This window comes from Hippocampus zosterae, chromosome 6 (genome assembly GCF_025434085.1).
Source record: "Hippocampus zosterae strain Florida chromosome 6, ASM2543408v3, whole genome shotgun sequence".
Lineage (NCBI taxonomy): Eukaryota > Metazoa > Chordata > Actinopteri > Syngnathiformes > Syngnathidae > Hippocampus > Hippocampus zosterae.
This window is the reverse complement of record NC_067456.1, coordinates 16623938-16639056: the sequence shown is the minus strand read 5'-3', so window position 1 is coordinate 16639056 and position 15119 is coordinate 16623938. Positions and strand designations below refer to the sequence as shown.

Here is a 15119-nt window from a genome sequence, read left to right as displayed (position 1 = left end):
AGATAGATAGATAGATAGATAGATAGATAGATAGATAGATAGATAGATAGATAGATAGATAGATAGATAGATAGATAGATAGATAGATAGATAGATAGATAGATAGATCAGGAGTCACCAACCTTATTGAATGTGTGCAGTGCTACCAGTTTTATATACACTTCTGAAAAGTATTCTTAGCACTTCGAATTATATACTACCTGTAATCCTGTAATCATCAATTACCTTCATGATTCATGTCAAGACACTGAACACGTTAATGATTTCTCACAATAATCTACTAAGGTGAGCAACAGCCGAATGTCAATGTGAAACAAGTCAAGTCAAGTCAACAGTATTTATAGAGCACTTTCAAACAGCCATCGCTGCATACAAAGTGCTGTACATGGAGCAATTTAACATGCACAATAAACAGTAAGACAAATCGGCAATAAAGGCAGCAAACAGTAAAACACTTTATTTCCATTCATCTCTGCAGTGTTGACATTTTCAAATGATTACTTCAACATTTCTAGGAATTCACAATGTCCCATTCCAGGAGAGCTATTTTCAGAACAGGCCTGCAGCTACTCATGTGGTCCTTGGGGACTACCTGGTGTCCATGGGCACAACGTTGGTGACCCCTGATGTAGACTATAAAACATCTGAACAGGTGCACTGATTCACATTTCTCCAACATGTACAAAACCACTACATGTCAAAAAACAGGACACTGCTGAATGTGATGGCCAAAAACAAGATACCTCTCTGCTCTTTGTCTTCACTTGTAGGACAACATTGGCATACTAGGGCAACTCTGTTACTACAAGTTTTAGGAAGTGAAAACTGTGCACTAGTTGACAACTGTATGCAAATAATAGTCCAACTAATAATCCTCCTACTAGTGACAGTGCTTTTGAATATTCTCCTTTGTTCAAGTCATTTCATTTTCATTGTATTTAATCAATCACAGCTGGATGATTCTGAGACTTAGATGCTCAGACTTAGAAGTTTTGCCTCTCGTCTTTGCAGGTCTAATCAGGTCATGCACACGGGATATATTGGACAGCGCATGCCCGAATTCCATTCAGTCTTTACAATGCTGGTAGAGGAACCTGAAGGCCAAGTGTCGATGTGTTGTTTATTTTAAGAGGCTACATTTTTAGTTGTTTTTCCAATACAGTACTAGTGATGTTGTAAAATTCTACTAGTTGGTTGTAGCACCACAAAGGTGTCAATGACAAATCTGCCACATTAGAGTAACGTGCTTGTTCTTCTAATATGCCAAAGTTGTCCTTCGAGTAAACATAAATGTAATTCAGTAGTAGAAAGGAGTAGTGTAAAAACATATACTGTATGTGTAAGACATAGAAGTTTGACGAATACACTAAACTGTTTTGCTTGTGAAGGCGGAGATCATAGGATATGAATAAATGATCAAATGGCTTTCCATTAAAACAACTTCTTGAAGGGAAAAAAGCTTTGGTCACCAGGTCAAAGAATATCTGTATCGCTTTGCGTTTCAATAAATTGACATTGACAATTATATTCATATTTTTCCAACAATCTGTGCTTTAAGTTTGCTCCCTTAAGTGTTGGATTTCAAGTCTCCATTGCATCCAAAGCGTTTCTGACAATTAAATTGTGTTTTATTTGGCACCGTTCTGTGGTTTCCTCCAGGAGCGAAAGGTCGAGTTGAGGCAAAGGGACCTTCCAGTACTGAAATGAGTTGTAAGTGCAATCTTCATTATCGGCGTCTGTCTGAATACATAGAAACAAATGACGACCAAAAAAAACAAAAACAATCAGATAAACCACAAAATGGGCAAAGGGTGACATCTAGCGGTAATGATGACGCTCTCGCGCCATCACCAGCATATACAATACAATACAATACATGCTGTTAGACTTCAATCAACATGTAAAGTATATTCAGGTTACATTTTAGTCGACTTACTTCATCGTAAACCTTAGCAGCGGCAGTCCCTAATCCCACCGATTCTTCTCGGCGTCGTTTTCTGGCCGTGGTGGAGTCCAGATATTCATGATAACGACCGCATGTGTGCGGATGAGACATACTCTCCTTGAGCGCGTCTGGGTTTGCCGCCTTGAGATGCAGAGGCGCTTCTTCTTGTGCAACATCTGAAATTCCTAAACTATGTCGTCTTTTTCTGCAACGATCATTCAACAAAGCTAGCTTGCACGATGGGCTCACGCCCCCGTACACAGCCATGCTCTCGAGGTGTAAATCAACAACACGACAAAGGGACCGGATTTTTTTCTTAGCGGGTGATTGGGAAAATAAAGTGTTGTCAGCGTGCCTCTTCGCCATGAAAAGACAAATAATCAAAGTGCAGATATGCGCAATAGCTGACAAGTTACTTTCCGACAAAACTCACTCAACGCTTTAGTGTCCGGAAGCAGCTTGGTGAAGTCGACCAATCTAAGCAAAGTGTAACTCTTTGGTCCCGCCTTAAGGAAAAAGCAACCCTTCTACGACGCGCATTTCAGGCCGCCATATTGGAACGGTATGCATTTGTTCTTTAGTTCAACGTTATAGTGTGTGTTATATAGTACAGTATAGTGTATAGTAGTGTGTGCTGTTGCCGGGAGAGATGGAAAACAGGCAGGACAGCGGCCCTTGAGGACCGAGTTTGGACACCCCTGATTTCGAGTGTTCCATTCACCTGCCATGCATGTTTTTTGGAACGTAATAGTGAATGCATCAAGCACATTGTCGTGGCACACTGGCAAGCATCTCATATACATTTAGTTCTCAACTAAGTTTGGAGGAATGTTGGTTTTGGCACTGTCGTGCGATATTTTCTCCAATTAATGATGTCTTCATTGTGTTCCATGGTGCATTTAATGCCAAGGGAATTATTTTGCTTCCATCTCTTGAATGATACCTTTGAACAATGTTATCCCTCTGACGCCGTGGAAGATTTGTGCTGAACATGACTTGTGCTGTCAAGATGCGACTACAAAAATGTCAGAAAAAGTATCTTAGAAAGCCAACTTGGGTTCATCTGAGGTACTACTTGCGGGAGTGTGCTGACTAGTTGGATCCTGAAACTTTAATAAATGCCTCTAATCCCCGACCTACATTGCCACAGAACCACTGCTTTGAAAGCTTGCTGCAAATCAGGTGCCATATGACGTCAGAAGCAGCAACTGCTTCAGTGTGTGAATGAAACACCTGAGTGGTTTGCGGTGCAATTGGGCGATAAGATGTGTCGTAGAAGCATGGAGGTAATTTTGACTTGATTCTCCATGGCTTCGTTAATGCAAACAGATGATGCATCTCTGGCGAGCTCAGTATGTTGATCTGATCATTTTGGGTCTTTCGTTCTATTCCCATACCAAGCTTTGTCTTTTTTTGTCACTCATAATTATAATCATATCATCTATAATAAAGGGTTGATGTTCCAAGTACCAAACATTTTTATGCACGCCAACATTATCTCTTTCCTTTTGAGCAATTATATTCCAAATATAGAAAAATTGTGAGCAAAAAAAAAAAAAGCTCAATTCATAAAGTGGAATGGAAAAAATAATCTGCCTCATTTGAAAGTTCCCCATCCCACATGATGGTCAGAGTTTTAGTTACAAGCATGCTCCACTCTATAATATGGATAGTTGCTAAAACAATACACAGGCATCACTCTTTATTCATAAAAAATGTTTATTTGTAATCGTGTGTGTGTGTGTGTGTGTGTGTGTGTGTGTGTGCATCCAAAATTTGAAAACGATGTTTTAAATCTACTGCACCCTTTCTGTTCACCAACAGAGGTAACTAAACCAAGGTAGGGCTGCACTGCACCTATCTAATATTTTGGTATTCGTTTAGCCAAATGAAAATTCAAATTGAATTATCAGGTATTTGGATTTTTTAAATTAAACGGCCAATTGGTTTTCATTTTTAGAACAACATTTTGCACTTAAACTGAGCATATCAGTTCACTATTTTGCTCTATAGAAAATGTTGGTCGATGAGACAAAATTACGTCAGAGGGACAGAAGTGATTTTGCCAGATAAAACACACTGGAGTAAGCCTGGTTAATTGAAAGTGGTCAGTCGGAATGGCATCTGTGTCAGGATGTCAGTATTTAAGTTTGCGAAGTCATTTAACCACAGTGCAGGCAGCTTCTTGCGCCGTACAATACAGTGTCAGCAAAACTGTCTTTTTTTAGCGCCCCGCATTTTTCAGGTGTTTATTTTTTTTCTAAATAGTCACATTAACGGTGGGGGAAAAAAACTTGTAGAATGATTTATCTTGATTATTTTTATATCACAAAAATTGGCATTTGAACAGGAGCCCACAAAAGTTTGTTCACTCACTTTACTTTCTATCAAGTAATTGCAAGTGACTGCATTAGAAAAATCATCTGTTAAGCAAAAACCTGCCAAACTTTACTTTTACCACAAATGTGATCACCTCTACAAGCAATTTCTTGATTTGCTGTACCTTCATTCATTGTTAATGCAGTCAAGATCCTTGTTTGCCTTAAAAATGATCCTGAAACCAAATTATACAGTTAATGATTACTGTCTCCCGATTCTGAGATCACATTTTTGGTGGCTTAGAAACAGAGTGTAACAAAAAGATAGTGTTCTTTTTTTCAGTTTCCATCGTTCCTTGGTCATCTGGGGGTTTTTTCATGTAAATTTACCATCCTTAGTTCCAAAAATTCCACTCACGTATGGCACTCTAGGTTTTCTTGTCGTAGCGATTTGGCAGCTGGCGGCGAATGCTGTTGGTTATCCTCTGCCTGACAGTGAGAGTACAGATGTTCTGGTTTCCGTGCCACAAAGAAGACGCAGTCATAAATGTATCTTAACATGGAACGTTCATTCTCCGTGTAGGTGGTAAGCAGAGACTGATTCTCCACCTGTAGGAAATCAGATGTTATTTTTAAATTGGCAAGCTGTACATAAACACAAAATGAAAGGCGGCATAGGCCTGTCACGATAATGACTACATCGACTTTGTGTTGCATAAATAAAATGGTGAGGATAGTTTTGTTTTCCCCCCTTGAGAAATTTAAACTGCCATTTGCATGCTTGCTTGTTCACATTCAAAATTTAATTGCGCCACTTCGTTTCCTCCCTTGTCAATTTGCTTGCCACGCAAACACGCAGGACAAAAAAAGTAATTTGCGTTATTGAAGCCAAGTTTTCCGATAGCTGTAGTTGGACAGTTATATAAAGTTGAGAAGCATACATGGAATTACTTCCAAACACGAATGACTGTGGCCATGTGGGTGCGAACAGTTTAGATTTAAGCCAGATGACAAAATCGGTGACAAAATTGAACAGTGTTTGTTTGTTTTTTCTTCTTTCTACCCACATTCTTGCTGCTGGAGGATGTAAATTTCCCCAGTGTGGGACAAATAAAGGATATCTTATTAAAATCGGGTTTGATTTCCCAAACAGGCGTTCCAACCTTGTCCAAGCAGGTGAAAGAGGACATTTTGAGATGGAAGGCACGGATGTATGCCTGTATGTTTTGCTTTCATATTTGAGTGCAATTATAAAGTTATCATTTCTATCAGTGATCAGTGGCAGTCCAAAAATGTCAATGCTATTGTTTATCGCGATGGTTTCTGGGAAAATATATTGTCCTAAAATATTTGCTTATTGTGACAGGCCTAGGGAGGGCTCAAAATGAATTCTATTAATGGGTTTACCACTATTTGGAAGCCCAATTTCACCATAGCTGCCCTGATGTCTTCATAGCTGAGTTCCACTGAGAGCTCATTGGCCATGTTCTCAAAATGGTACAGCAGTGGACCTGAGGGGAACAATGACATTAAAAATGTAATTTTTCCATGGAAAAAAACGATCAAGCTCCAACCTCTCTAAAATATTTATTTGCAGAAAAAAAATGATTTACAAATGCCAAATTCTGGTGAAATCTTTTTGATTGTGATTTACAAGAGTCCATTATAGAATATAGAACAAAGAAATACAATTCTACTTTATCGACACAAAAAAAAAAAAAATCATTGTCTTCCGAATTAAGGATAGTAAGCATCTGAAATATTTACATGTTGCCGTTGTAAAAGAATAAAAGAGAATAAATGAATGCAGGCATACAAATGTAACGGTATGCAACACTGAAACTAACCTTTTTATATTGTTTACAGACGGGGACTGTGACGAGGACTCACCCAGATTAATCCACACTCCTCCAGGTTTAAGAATCTTCCAGATGGTCTCCACATACTGTATGACATTATGAGCCGTGTCGATAAAGAAGCAAGTAGCCACACAGTCCCAAGAATCTGACACATACATGCCATTTATTAAATAGACGTCTGCATTTGTACAAAGTTGATCATGTAAAATACAAATCATTGATATCGACTGTCATATTTGTGTTGATAAATTTAATCACAAAGAACTTCCAGTCATGAAGTTGAAAAGCGTTATTAGGTACTTGTCTCATGTTCAACAACCAAGAACAAATCCCACCTGCCTTCTATTAAACATTTGTGGATTGCAATGACAAGTACAAAATTATACAAGAGTAAAAGTAGGTAAAATTGTTGCTGGCCCCAGTGACAAGGAGTAAAATCCACAATAGTCACTGAATTAGCTTCAAAGTGTTAGAAGTAATCATGTTTGTTTGTTTGTTTTTACTAGAAATTAACTAACAAATTTTAATAAGAAACTAATTAAACAGGCTTTGCAAATATGCTATGTTATAACGTGGCAACCCGTGGTTGTTAATACGAAGTGGCCAATGTACTGTATGTATACCTTTGTTTTTATGACTGAATTTAGGTGTTGTGGCTTCTTATCAGGTACATTTTGTAGTCTGGAAATTCCACAAAGTAAATACATATAACCACATACTTACACATTTATGTACAGTATATACATTTCTATATTATTTTTAGGTGTACTTTTTTTTGCTATGGCATTGGATCAGGACTTGATATCAGCAGATCCTTAAAACTAAAGACACGGACACCCAAAAAAGTGCGATCAGGAAAAAAATTTCAAAAATAAGGTCTTTTTTAGCTGTAGTTTTATGCTGTGATATGATATTTTTGCTCACGGTTATCATACCGTCAGAATCTAATCTGCCTAAGTGAGCCCAATAAGTATGTAATTGACTGACCTGCATCAGAGTAGACTTCTAGAAAGTCCCCTGCTACCATGGAGAAGTCTGAATCTTGCGGTAGGCTCTGAGGATTGACATCAGGAAATCTGATGGCCCGTGTCTGATCGGACGACTTCTTATTGTTGCTGAACTGGTGAATCCATGGGTACAGTGTCAGACAATTCACCTTTTCACACCTGAGTAGAACAGACAAAAAGAAGAATATTGTTTCAAGGAAGCAAATCCACAGATAAAACAATGCAGGATTTCTGTCTGTGCACAATATACCTATTAAGAACAAAGTTGGAAGAGAAGAGCATGAAGAAGCTCCATTCGTTGCCCTGGCAAATATAACCCAGACGAGCAATTTCCCAGGCCAGACGACCAAGTCCAGCCCCCGGGACCAGCACACTGACCTTAGACACATCACTGACATAATAAAACACACATATCACATGGAAAACACTCACTAGTTTACATGACCACAATTATACTGTGATTACAGCAAATGAATGTTTGTATCATGATGTCAACAACACACAATAAACTGTGTGCAACGCACATCTGAGCAAAATACATCTGTGCATAGTGTATCATTGCACTGTTTTATAAGAACATAAATGTGCTTCCTACTATTGGTCACTTGGGAAGTGCCTTTGGATCTCCCGGATGATGGGCTGATAACAGGAGTCCCGCTCCCCCTGACCCGCCTCGCTCCAGTCTCTGACAAACTGCTTTATGGTGGACTTGAGCTTGTCCATGTCAAAAGTTGAGGAGGAGCGCACCTTCCTCGGATCCTCCTGAACAGGGAATAAAAACACATTTGCGCTCAATCCATCCATCCATCCAGTGTCTACGGTGAACATCAGTGATGGGCAACTGGAGGCCCGCAGGCCACTAAGTGGCCACAATTTTTGTTCCAAACCCAGAAAATTGTCCAAAGAAAATGCTGTCGGGTTGCAAGGTGTAAGAGCCCATTAGTGAGGTATGGAAGATAAAAGATGTATTAATGACAGGAGCGGCAAGTCAAGATGAAGTGATGCTGATGTGACGGATTTATATAGAAATAAATCAATGGGTTAACTCCCAGGAATATGTCGTTCCTCCAGTTTGAATTTGGAATCCATTTAAATTGTCATTTCCAAATTGAACTCTACAGTGCACCAAACCACAGGACACACAAATGCAATCATATAGATTGATAGCCCATCAAGCCATGTGACGCGAGAACAAAATGTATACAAAATGATTTTTTAATGCAATGATTATACAAAAAGTGATATGGGTGTTGTAATGATAATCGCAACATATTCACATGATATGGCTTGCAGTAGAAGTATTGATAAATGTAATGTCATGTGATTAATGCTTTTCTATTACAAAATGATTAACATGTTGACTCAGTAACTGCTTCATATATATTAAAATTTGATGTGCCCATGTTCATGTACTCATGAATATGAAATCAGGATTTTACAAAGTGTTAGGCCTAGTAAACTAAAAGATTTACCAATGATGCAAATTGTATTATCGGTGCTAGTTTTCCAAGTTATTGCAACAAAACTTAATTGTAAAAACAAATAGAAAACTTCCAATAAGCAAAACTCAACTCAAAAATACCTTTTTAGACAAATATGACTCAAAAATAGGAACTGCATGTCAAATCACAGCTAAGACTCATTTGAAGGTTAAGTTGATATTGTTGTGTGTGACACTGATCGTCATGACACTGACGAGTTTTATGTGTACACAACTTGTATTTAGGTATTTTTGTTTTATAGTTTTTGTAATTATTGAAATTGAGCTCTGAACTACACCGTGTCTGTGTGTGTGAATAACATTTTACATATTTTATATTACATTACTTAGCATACTATACCAGCGTAAACAGAGAGACCCCACACAAGAGCAAAAACATGTTGGTGAGTACTCACCCTCTCCCCACATTCGATGTTCTCAAACATGTGAATGCTGTGCTGGACGATGGCCTGGAGAACTTCATGGTTGTGGTCTGCACATTGACGGATTCGGGCCAGGTTTGGCAGTAAAGACGGCAGTAAATTCTGGTGGCGCTGAGGAAGACTACGAAAGTGACGCTCTGCTCGATTCACGTGCTCTTGTACGTGCCTCCTAAAGAAAATGAATAGTATGGTCATAAACCTCTGTGTGTGCGTTTGTCCACAAACGTTGTTGCTTTGGTGTGCACAACTTTTAACTTATTTGCACATGCAAGTAGTGGTGAAACATATATAAACATCATAGAGATACATATGCAAATGTCTGAAACGTTAACATTCTTCTATCAGCATAAGTATTGTTTACAGTCTTCCTTTCGAAGAACATAATGTTTAGTAAAGGAGATGTGCCAAAACAAAGTGAGCGATTACAAATCAGACAAATTCGTAAATAAGAGTAGAGAAATGAATGGACAGCGAAATGAACACTTGCTACAAAAACAGCTCTGCGTTTAGCTGTCGGTTTTTTCGCAAACCCTTTGACATACAACATCACCTGTAATATCGAAAGGCATCGATTATCCTCCAAAAATGTTGCCTTTCTAGCCTGGCTTCTTCCTCGGGGCTGAACGTTTTTCTGTCCCTGGGAAAGTCTCCAGTTAGCAGTGTCTCCTCTTTTGTTTCCGCCATTTTTTGGGAGCATCACGTTCTTCTTTTTCTTCTTCTTTTTCTTCTTCTTCTTTTTCTTCTTCTTCTTCTTCTTCTCCTTCTTCTTCTTCTTCTTCTTCTTCTTCTTCTTCTTCTTCTTCTTCTTCTTCTTCTTCTTCTTCTTCTTCTTCTTCTTCTTCTTCTTCTTCTTCTTCTTCTTCTTCTTCTTCTTCTTCTTCTTCTTCTTCTTCTTCTTCTTCTTCTGCTTCTTCTTCTTCTTCTTCTTCTTGAAATGCCGGTTGTCATGAAACGTTGAGATGAACTACCGCCGCTTGCTGATAGGGAGGGTGAACCAAGGTATGAATTTTTGAATTTAGAATCACCCATTTATTATCTGATCTGCTTTAAACTCACGAATTTCGTGAGCCTATCCCAGCTGTTTTTGAGCAGTAGGCGGGGTACACCCTGAACTGGTTTTCAGCCAGTCGCAGGGCACACAGAGACAAACAACATTTCGCTCTCAATATCACACCTAGGAACAATTTAGCGTGTTCCATTAAAATAACATGCATGTTTTTGGTATGTAGGAGTAAACTGGAATACCTGGAGAAAACCCACACAGACAGGGGGAGCACATGCAAACTCAACACAGGAAGGCCGGGCCTGGATTCGAGCCCACAACCTCTGTACTGTGAGGTGGACGTGCTAACCTGTCACCTGCTGTTCCACCCACTCAATGTGTTTCACATAATTAAAAGTAAAACATTTAATAGCATTTACAAACCAAAATGTTCAAGTAAATAAATTAAAGTAGCCGACTAAAATCATGACCATAACAGAGTGCAAGAACATAACTTTGGAGAACAAGATTTTTAAAATACTTTGAAAGGATACTCAAATGCTTTAATATTCAACAGCTGCAACCCTTCATTCAACCTCGCCGTTATAATGTCGTATATTTATTGTTTAATAAAACACATGTCTCTTGGATTGCTGCTCAAAATTGAATGACGTTATCAATTAACAAAATTGTTCCTCAAAGAAAGAAAGTTATTTTGAGCCTGGATTATTCCATATCTCATTCCATTTCAATGCAATTGCTATTGATAAAATGGTGTTGGGAGTATTTGAATTGCTGTAAATTATTTCTTTAGCAATTGTCACTGATGGTGAGAAGGCAGCATGGCTTCAGTTCTCCACTTAGTGATGATGTGAAAGTGAGTGTGAGTGGTTGGTTGTCTTTAAATGTGCTGGTGACCAGTCCAGAGTGCAGAGCGTCTTTTGTCCAATGTCAGCTGAGATAGGCACCAACTCCCTGAGTGACACCAAACAGACTAAGTGGTATGCAAAATGGATGGATGGATTTAATATTATCCTCCCACAATATAATGTTTTATTTCAGAGGCCAAGGTTTTTATACGGCTCAAGATTTGGTAAATTCAATCACAAAAATAGCACAAATTTAATCTGTGAATGAGTTGGAGTGTCAGTTTCACCGTGAGTCCATATTTTGTTCCACCAAGCTCACTGAACAAAATAATGTAATCACAAAGGCTGCAGGATTGCTTTATTGTTATGATGACGACAACAATGATGATGATCATCATCATCATGATGATACACCAACTGGTGTCCATCAGATTTTCGGATTCATTATTTTGCCCATAAAGAGAATGTCGTCTGTGGTGTTTTCGGTGATGAGAAGCATGAATGGACGATTGAACTTCAGCATAGGGACGTGTTGGAGGGACATCAGAGTGATGCCAATGCCGGTGGAGGCCGCAGCGGTGGCTCCGGCCTCGTCAATGTCAAGGGTGGCTTGGTGCACAACCTGAAGTGAAAAGAGTCAACGTGAGATATCGCGAGAATGAAAAGAAGAGTCGAAAAAAAGTTGACCGTATCCTTACGCCAGAGACCAACAGCTTCGCCCCCTCCGAAATGCCACTGAAATCTGCTCGAGCATCAAACATGTTTGTCATTCCCATTTCAGTCAGCAGTTCCTTCAGAGAGTACGTAGTCTTCAAGGAGATCTTTGGTACAAATATATCATAAGTCCTAAAAGAAAGAGGCAAACGTACCCTTATTCAAATGATCACACCAGCAGCAATTTGAACTCGCTTCTCCATCAAAAATATGAACCAACCAACCACTTTTTCATCCATTTTGACCATTTAGTGAGATGCTGTGGACATATTTCCTTTTCCAGTACCGCCATGTTTTCAGGCAACAACAGAAACATGGAGTAAGAGCTGTTGAAGGGAAGGCGCAGGATTGTCGTGTTAATTGCCATATCCCGATAGGTATAAAAACGATCCTCTTTGTTCATCATCTGGACAGGAACCTGGAAAAATACAATTCGGAATGAAATTGGAGATCTCCTTCTTGCATCACCGTTCTAACTTTTTTTTCCCCCCATGTTGTAGCTTCCCACCTCGGTATTCTCATCAACCATAAACTTGTCTTCTTTTGTGAGTTTGGCTTCAAAAGGACTGTCCCACATTCCTGTGTGAGAAAGAATGAACAGAAATAAGACACGTTTGAGCCAACACAACATTTTCATGTCAGATCTTGAAAGAGACCTATTTTTCGGAAATACTGTCAAGTGTACCTTTGAAGTAGATGTAGCTTATCAGATACATGATGGTGCCTGGATCCAGGTCCTTCACCAACTTATCGATCTTGCCATGGGTCTTATCCGACACATATTTATTGATGGTATCGGCACTTTCTGTTGTTTGATGGAAGTTGACATTCGACACATCGGTGTGAAAGGCTTCTTTCAAATCTTTTAGGAACTCGGCGTTTGGCTTGAAGGTGTTATCCAGAAACACGGCGGTCCCTTCACTGATGTCGGAGGAATTATCTTGCCTTTTGAGAAGCATACTAAAGGCCTGATTGATGGCACTCTGGGTAACGTGTGAGCTGTTGTAGCCCAGACCACTCAGCAGCTGTTCATGTGTGTCCCCCCGGGCTCCGACTGACAAGGCAGCCAAGGCGACAGACACACTACTTGGAGAGTAAAAGATGTTCTTGCCCTGGTTGTTAGGATGAGCCGCCAACCTCCTGTACAGTTGGAAGGCAAACTCTTTGTTTCCTGAGCTCACTTGTGAGAGGCTGTCATCATCAGTGTGTCCCAGATGGTGGTGACCTCTTCCCAAACACACCACCACTGATAAGATCCAGACACGCAGGGCCGTATGCATCGTTGTGGACTAGGGGGCAAAGGTTCAAAAGGACAAAATTGATCTTGTCATTACACAACAATAGACCGACCACATGTCAAAGTTCAACAAGCCAAGTATACTTTGTCAGGGTGATGTACCGTATTCCCTCAAGGCAAGCGGTACACAAATGCAGAATGAAATACAACCTTTTGTTTTGGTCATTTTATAACCGTTCCACGTGCTTTACTACTTACCAGAAATTGCTGCGAGCCAGTTCGTTGTGTATGATTTTTGCACCTCAACTTCTGACATTAAAAAAAAAAATTAAAACAAATGATTCAATTGCAAACTACTGTCCGTCGATCTACAGCAAGGTTGTCCAAGCCTGGTCCTCGAGGGCCCTTTATCCTGTGTGTTTTATATGTCACCCTATATCTCACAGGTGTCAAAGTCGAGGCCCGGGGGCCAGATCTGGCCCGCCACACCATTTTATGTGGCTCACGAAAGCAAATCAATCATGTCAACTTCCATGACGCTTGCTAAAGTCTGAACCAAAATTTCAAATTGTCATATGTAAACCACAATAACAGTCATTATTCTTGACTTCTGATTGTAAAACTAGTTATTGATCAATTTGTTGTGCGCTGTGTATGTAATATATGCACGGGATTAAACATTTATATGGTTTGCCAAAATTCATAACGGCCCTCCAAGGGAAAGTGTAACTACGGTACAATGTGGCCCGCGACAAATACGAGTTTGACACCTCTGCTATACGCTATCACACCCGATTGAAATGATCAGGATGGTTTATCGGGCTTCTTCAGAGCTTGCCGATGAGCTGATCGTTTTTGGAGTAGTGAGGCATATAAAACACACAGGACAGCGGTCCTCCAGGACTGCAGCTGGACATGCCCGATAGACAGGACTTTACAGCAGTGTGGATCACAAGCATGAGAGTGACCACTTCAATGTACTCTACCTGCACTTCCTCCTGCGGATTTGTTTGGTCCGCTAACAACTTATTTTGTCATTTCCTTTTTGTTGAAAAAGCACTGTTTTATTTCGTGTAGCAACGTACTTGATTTGTCCCCTTTACTTTGGAAAAACACAATGTTCAAAACAAATGTTATTGCCACAAAATGTTTTCCCGGGATCTAAACTTTCCGTTGCAGCGTTCGAGCTACTGGCTTTGATGTTTCAGTCGAAATGCAAATACAATAACCCAAATATTCAATGTACAGTACTTGAACAATGTTTAAGTTATTAATTGCCATGTTTCGGCAAAAATGTCAGGGAAGTCAGTAACAGCTTTTGTCCTATGTGGGGGAAGAACTTTATGGGTCATGTGATCGTTTTATATGTTGTGAACAGGGAATTAAAATGTGGATGTTGAGTAACTTACCAATCGCTGACTGTCTCTCTGGCCTCCAAAATCTCAGCCACACCAAGCAGAGTGCGGACAGTCAGGACTGTCTTTATACACCTTGAGTGCGTGGGATGAGCCCGCTTTCTGTATGTCATCGTCTCTTGTCCCCTCCCGTTTTGTGTGGGAGCAGTGGAAGCAAAAAGGACATGATCATGCAGTGTACTTTGACCTAGATCAGTGGTGCCCAAACATTTTGGATCCAAGATCGACTTTTTGATCAACCAACCTTCCGCGATCGACCCGTTACCGCGTGACCTGCGCCACTGGAGGTTAAAGATTTACCTGCTTTATTTTATTGTATTTTTTTTATACTTTCTGTGAAAATGAGACTGATAGGATGATTAGGGTGTAGTGTACATTAACACAAAAAATATATTACTAACATGCACAAAGACACACAAATTGTTTGGGTTGGTTTTCTCCTCTACACCCCTCGCAATCGACTTGGGACCAGTCCGCGATCTACCGGTCGATCGTGATCGACGTAATGGGCACTCATTTTGGGCTCGGAAACTTGACATCTCACTCTTTACACATTCAGGCAAAGACTAATTTCCATCAGTCATCCCCATACTGAGCAAAAAGTTTCTTGCGTTACTTTTATTTTGATTCCATATTAAATTGTCGCACCAGTGTATTATCCTAATTTTCATCCCACCTATGAGGCAGAGCAACTGAACTTTGGTTTAGTGTACTGTACTCTTCTGTGTACTCTCTCTGTGGTCCCAGTAATGTTTGCTGCCCCACTGTGACAACACCCGAGTTTGCACAGTGCAGATAAAGAATGTGTACAAAAACCCTGCAAACTATGTTTCAGTAACTCTCGACCAGG

The 15119-nt window shown here is 39.8% G+C and overlaps 3 protein-coding genes across 4 annotated transcripts; all 3 read right to left on the bottom strand.

The window, feature by feature from the left end:
* Window positions 1-444: 444 nt before the first annotated feature.
* On the bottom strand, window positions 445-2428 carry wu:fa19b12 (uncharacterized protein LOC560551 homolog). Its single transcript, XM_052068676.1, has 2 exons — window positions 1937-2428; window positions 445-1740 (listed from the first exon to the last, which is right to left on the bottom strand). The coding sequence occupies exons 1-2, from the start codon at window positions 2309-2311 to the stop codon at window positions 1582-1584; spliced, it is 534 nt and encodes a 177-aa protein (XP_051924636.1). The 5' UTR covers window positions 2312-2428; the 3' UTR covers window positions 445-1581.
* A 1822-nt stretch (window positions 2429-4250) lies between these two features.
* carnmt1 (carnosine N-methyltransferase 1) lies at window positions 4251-9983 on the bottom strand. 2 transcript variants are annotated; one of them, XM_052068673.1, is made up of 8 exons: window positions 9603-9982; window positions 9026-9221; window positions 7725-7891; window positions 7380-7520; window positions 7110-7288; window positions 6154-6267; window positions 5671-5774; window positions 4251-4872 (listed from the first exon to the last, which is right to left on the bottom strand). In XM_052068673.1, the coding sequence occupies exons 1-8, from the start codon at window positions 9734-9736 to the stop codon at window positions 4678-4680; spliced, it is 1230 nt and encodes a 409-aa protein (XP_051924633.1). In that variant the 5' UTR covers window positions 9737-9982; the 3' UTR covers window positions 4251-4677. The 2 variants fall into 2 exon arrangements, with proteins under 2 accessions (XP_051924633.1, XP_051924634.1); XM_052068674.1 differs by lacking the exon at window positions 4251-4872 and having other exon boundaries at window positions 5733-5774; window positions 6111-6267; window positions 9603-9983.
* Window positions 9984-11231: 1248 nt separating this feature from the next.
* On the bottom strand, window positions 11232-14295 carry zgc:174259 (uncharacterized protein LOC791587 homolog). Its single transcript, XM_052067532.1, has 6 exons — window positions 14264-14295; window positions 12303-12906; window positions 12126-12196; window positions 11842-12035; window positions 11602-11749; window positions 11232-11525 (listed from the first exon to the last, which is right to left on the bottom strand). The coding sequence occupies exons 2-6, from the start codon at window positions 12895-12897 to the stop codon at window positions 11331-11333; spliced, it is 1203 nt and encodes a 400-aa protein (XP_051923492.1). The 5' UTR covers window positions 12898-12906; window positions 14264-14295; the 3' UTR covers window positions 11232-11330.
* Between the last annotated feature and the right edge of the window lie 824 nt (window positions 14296-15119).

Excerpts from the sequence above, each read along its gene's own strand:
- wu:fa19b12 (XM_052068676.1), bottom strand. The coding sequence starts at position 2,311 with ATGGCGAAGAGGCACGCTGACAACACTTTATTTTCCCAATCACCCGCT. Across the intron at positions 1,741-1,936 it reads CTGCTAAGGTTTACGATGAA|ACAGACGCCGATAATGAAGA; the intron begins GTAAGTCGACTA and ends CTATGTATTCAG.
- carnmt1 (XM_052068673.1), bottom strand. The coding sequence starts at position 9,736 with ATGGCGGAAACAAAAGAGGAGACACTGCTAACTGGAGACTTTCCCAGG. Across the intron at positions 7,892-9,025 it reads ACATCGAATGTGGGGAGAGG|GAGGATCCGAGGAAGGTGCG; the intron begins GTGAGTACTCAC and ends TTCCCTGTTCAG. Across the intron at positions 5,775-6,153 it reads AGGAGTGTGGATTAATCTGG|GTCCACTGCTGTACCATTTT; the intron begins GTGAGTCCTCGT and ends TGTTCCCCTCAG.
- zgc:174259 (XM_052067532.1), bottom strand. The coding sequence starts at position 12,897 with ATGCATACGGCCCTGCGTGTCTGGATCTTATCAGTGGTGGTGTGTTTG. Across the intron at positions 12,197-12,302 it reads AAGCTACATCTACTTCAAAG|GAATGTGGGACAGTCCTTTT; the intron begins GTACACTTGACA and ends TTTCTCACACAG. Across the intron at positions 11,526-11,601 it reads CGAAGCTGTTGGTCTCTGGC|GTTGTGCACCAAGCCACCCT; the intron begins GTAAGGATACGG and ends TTTTCACTTCAG.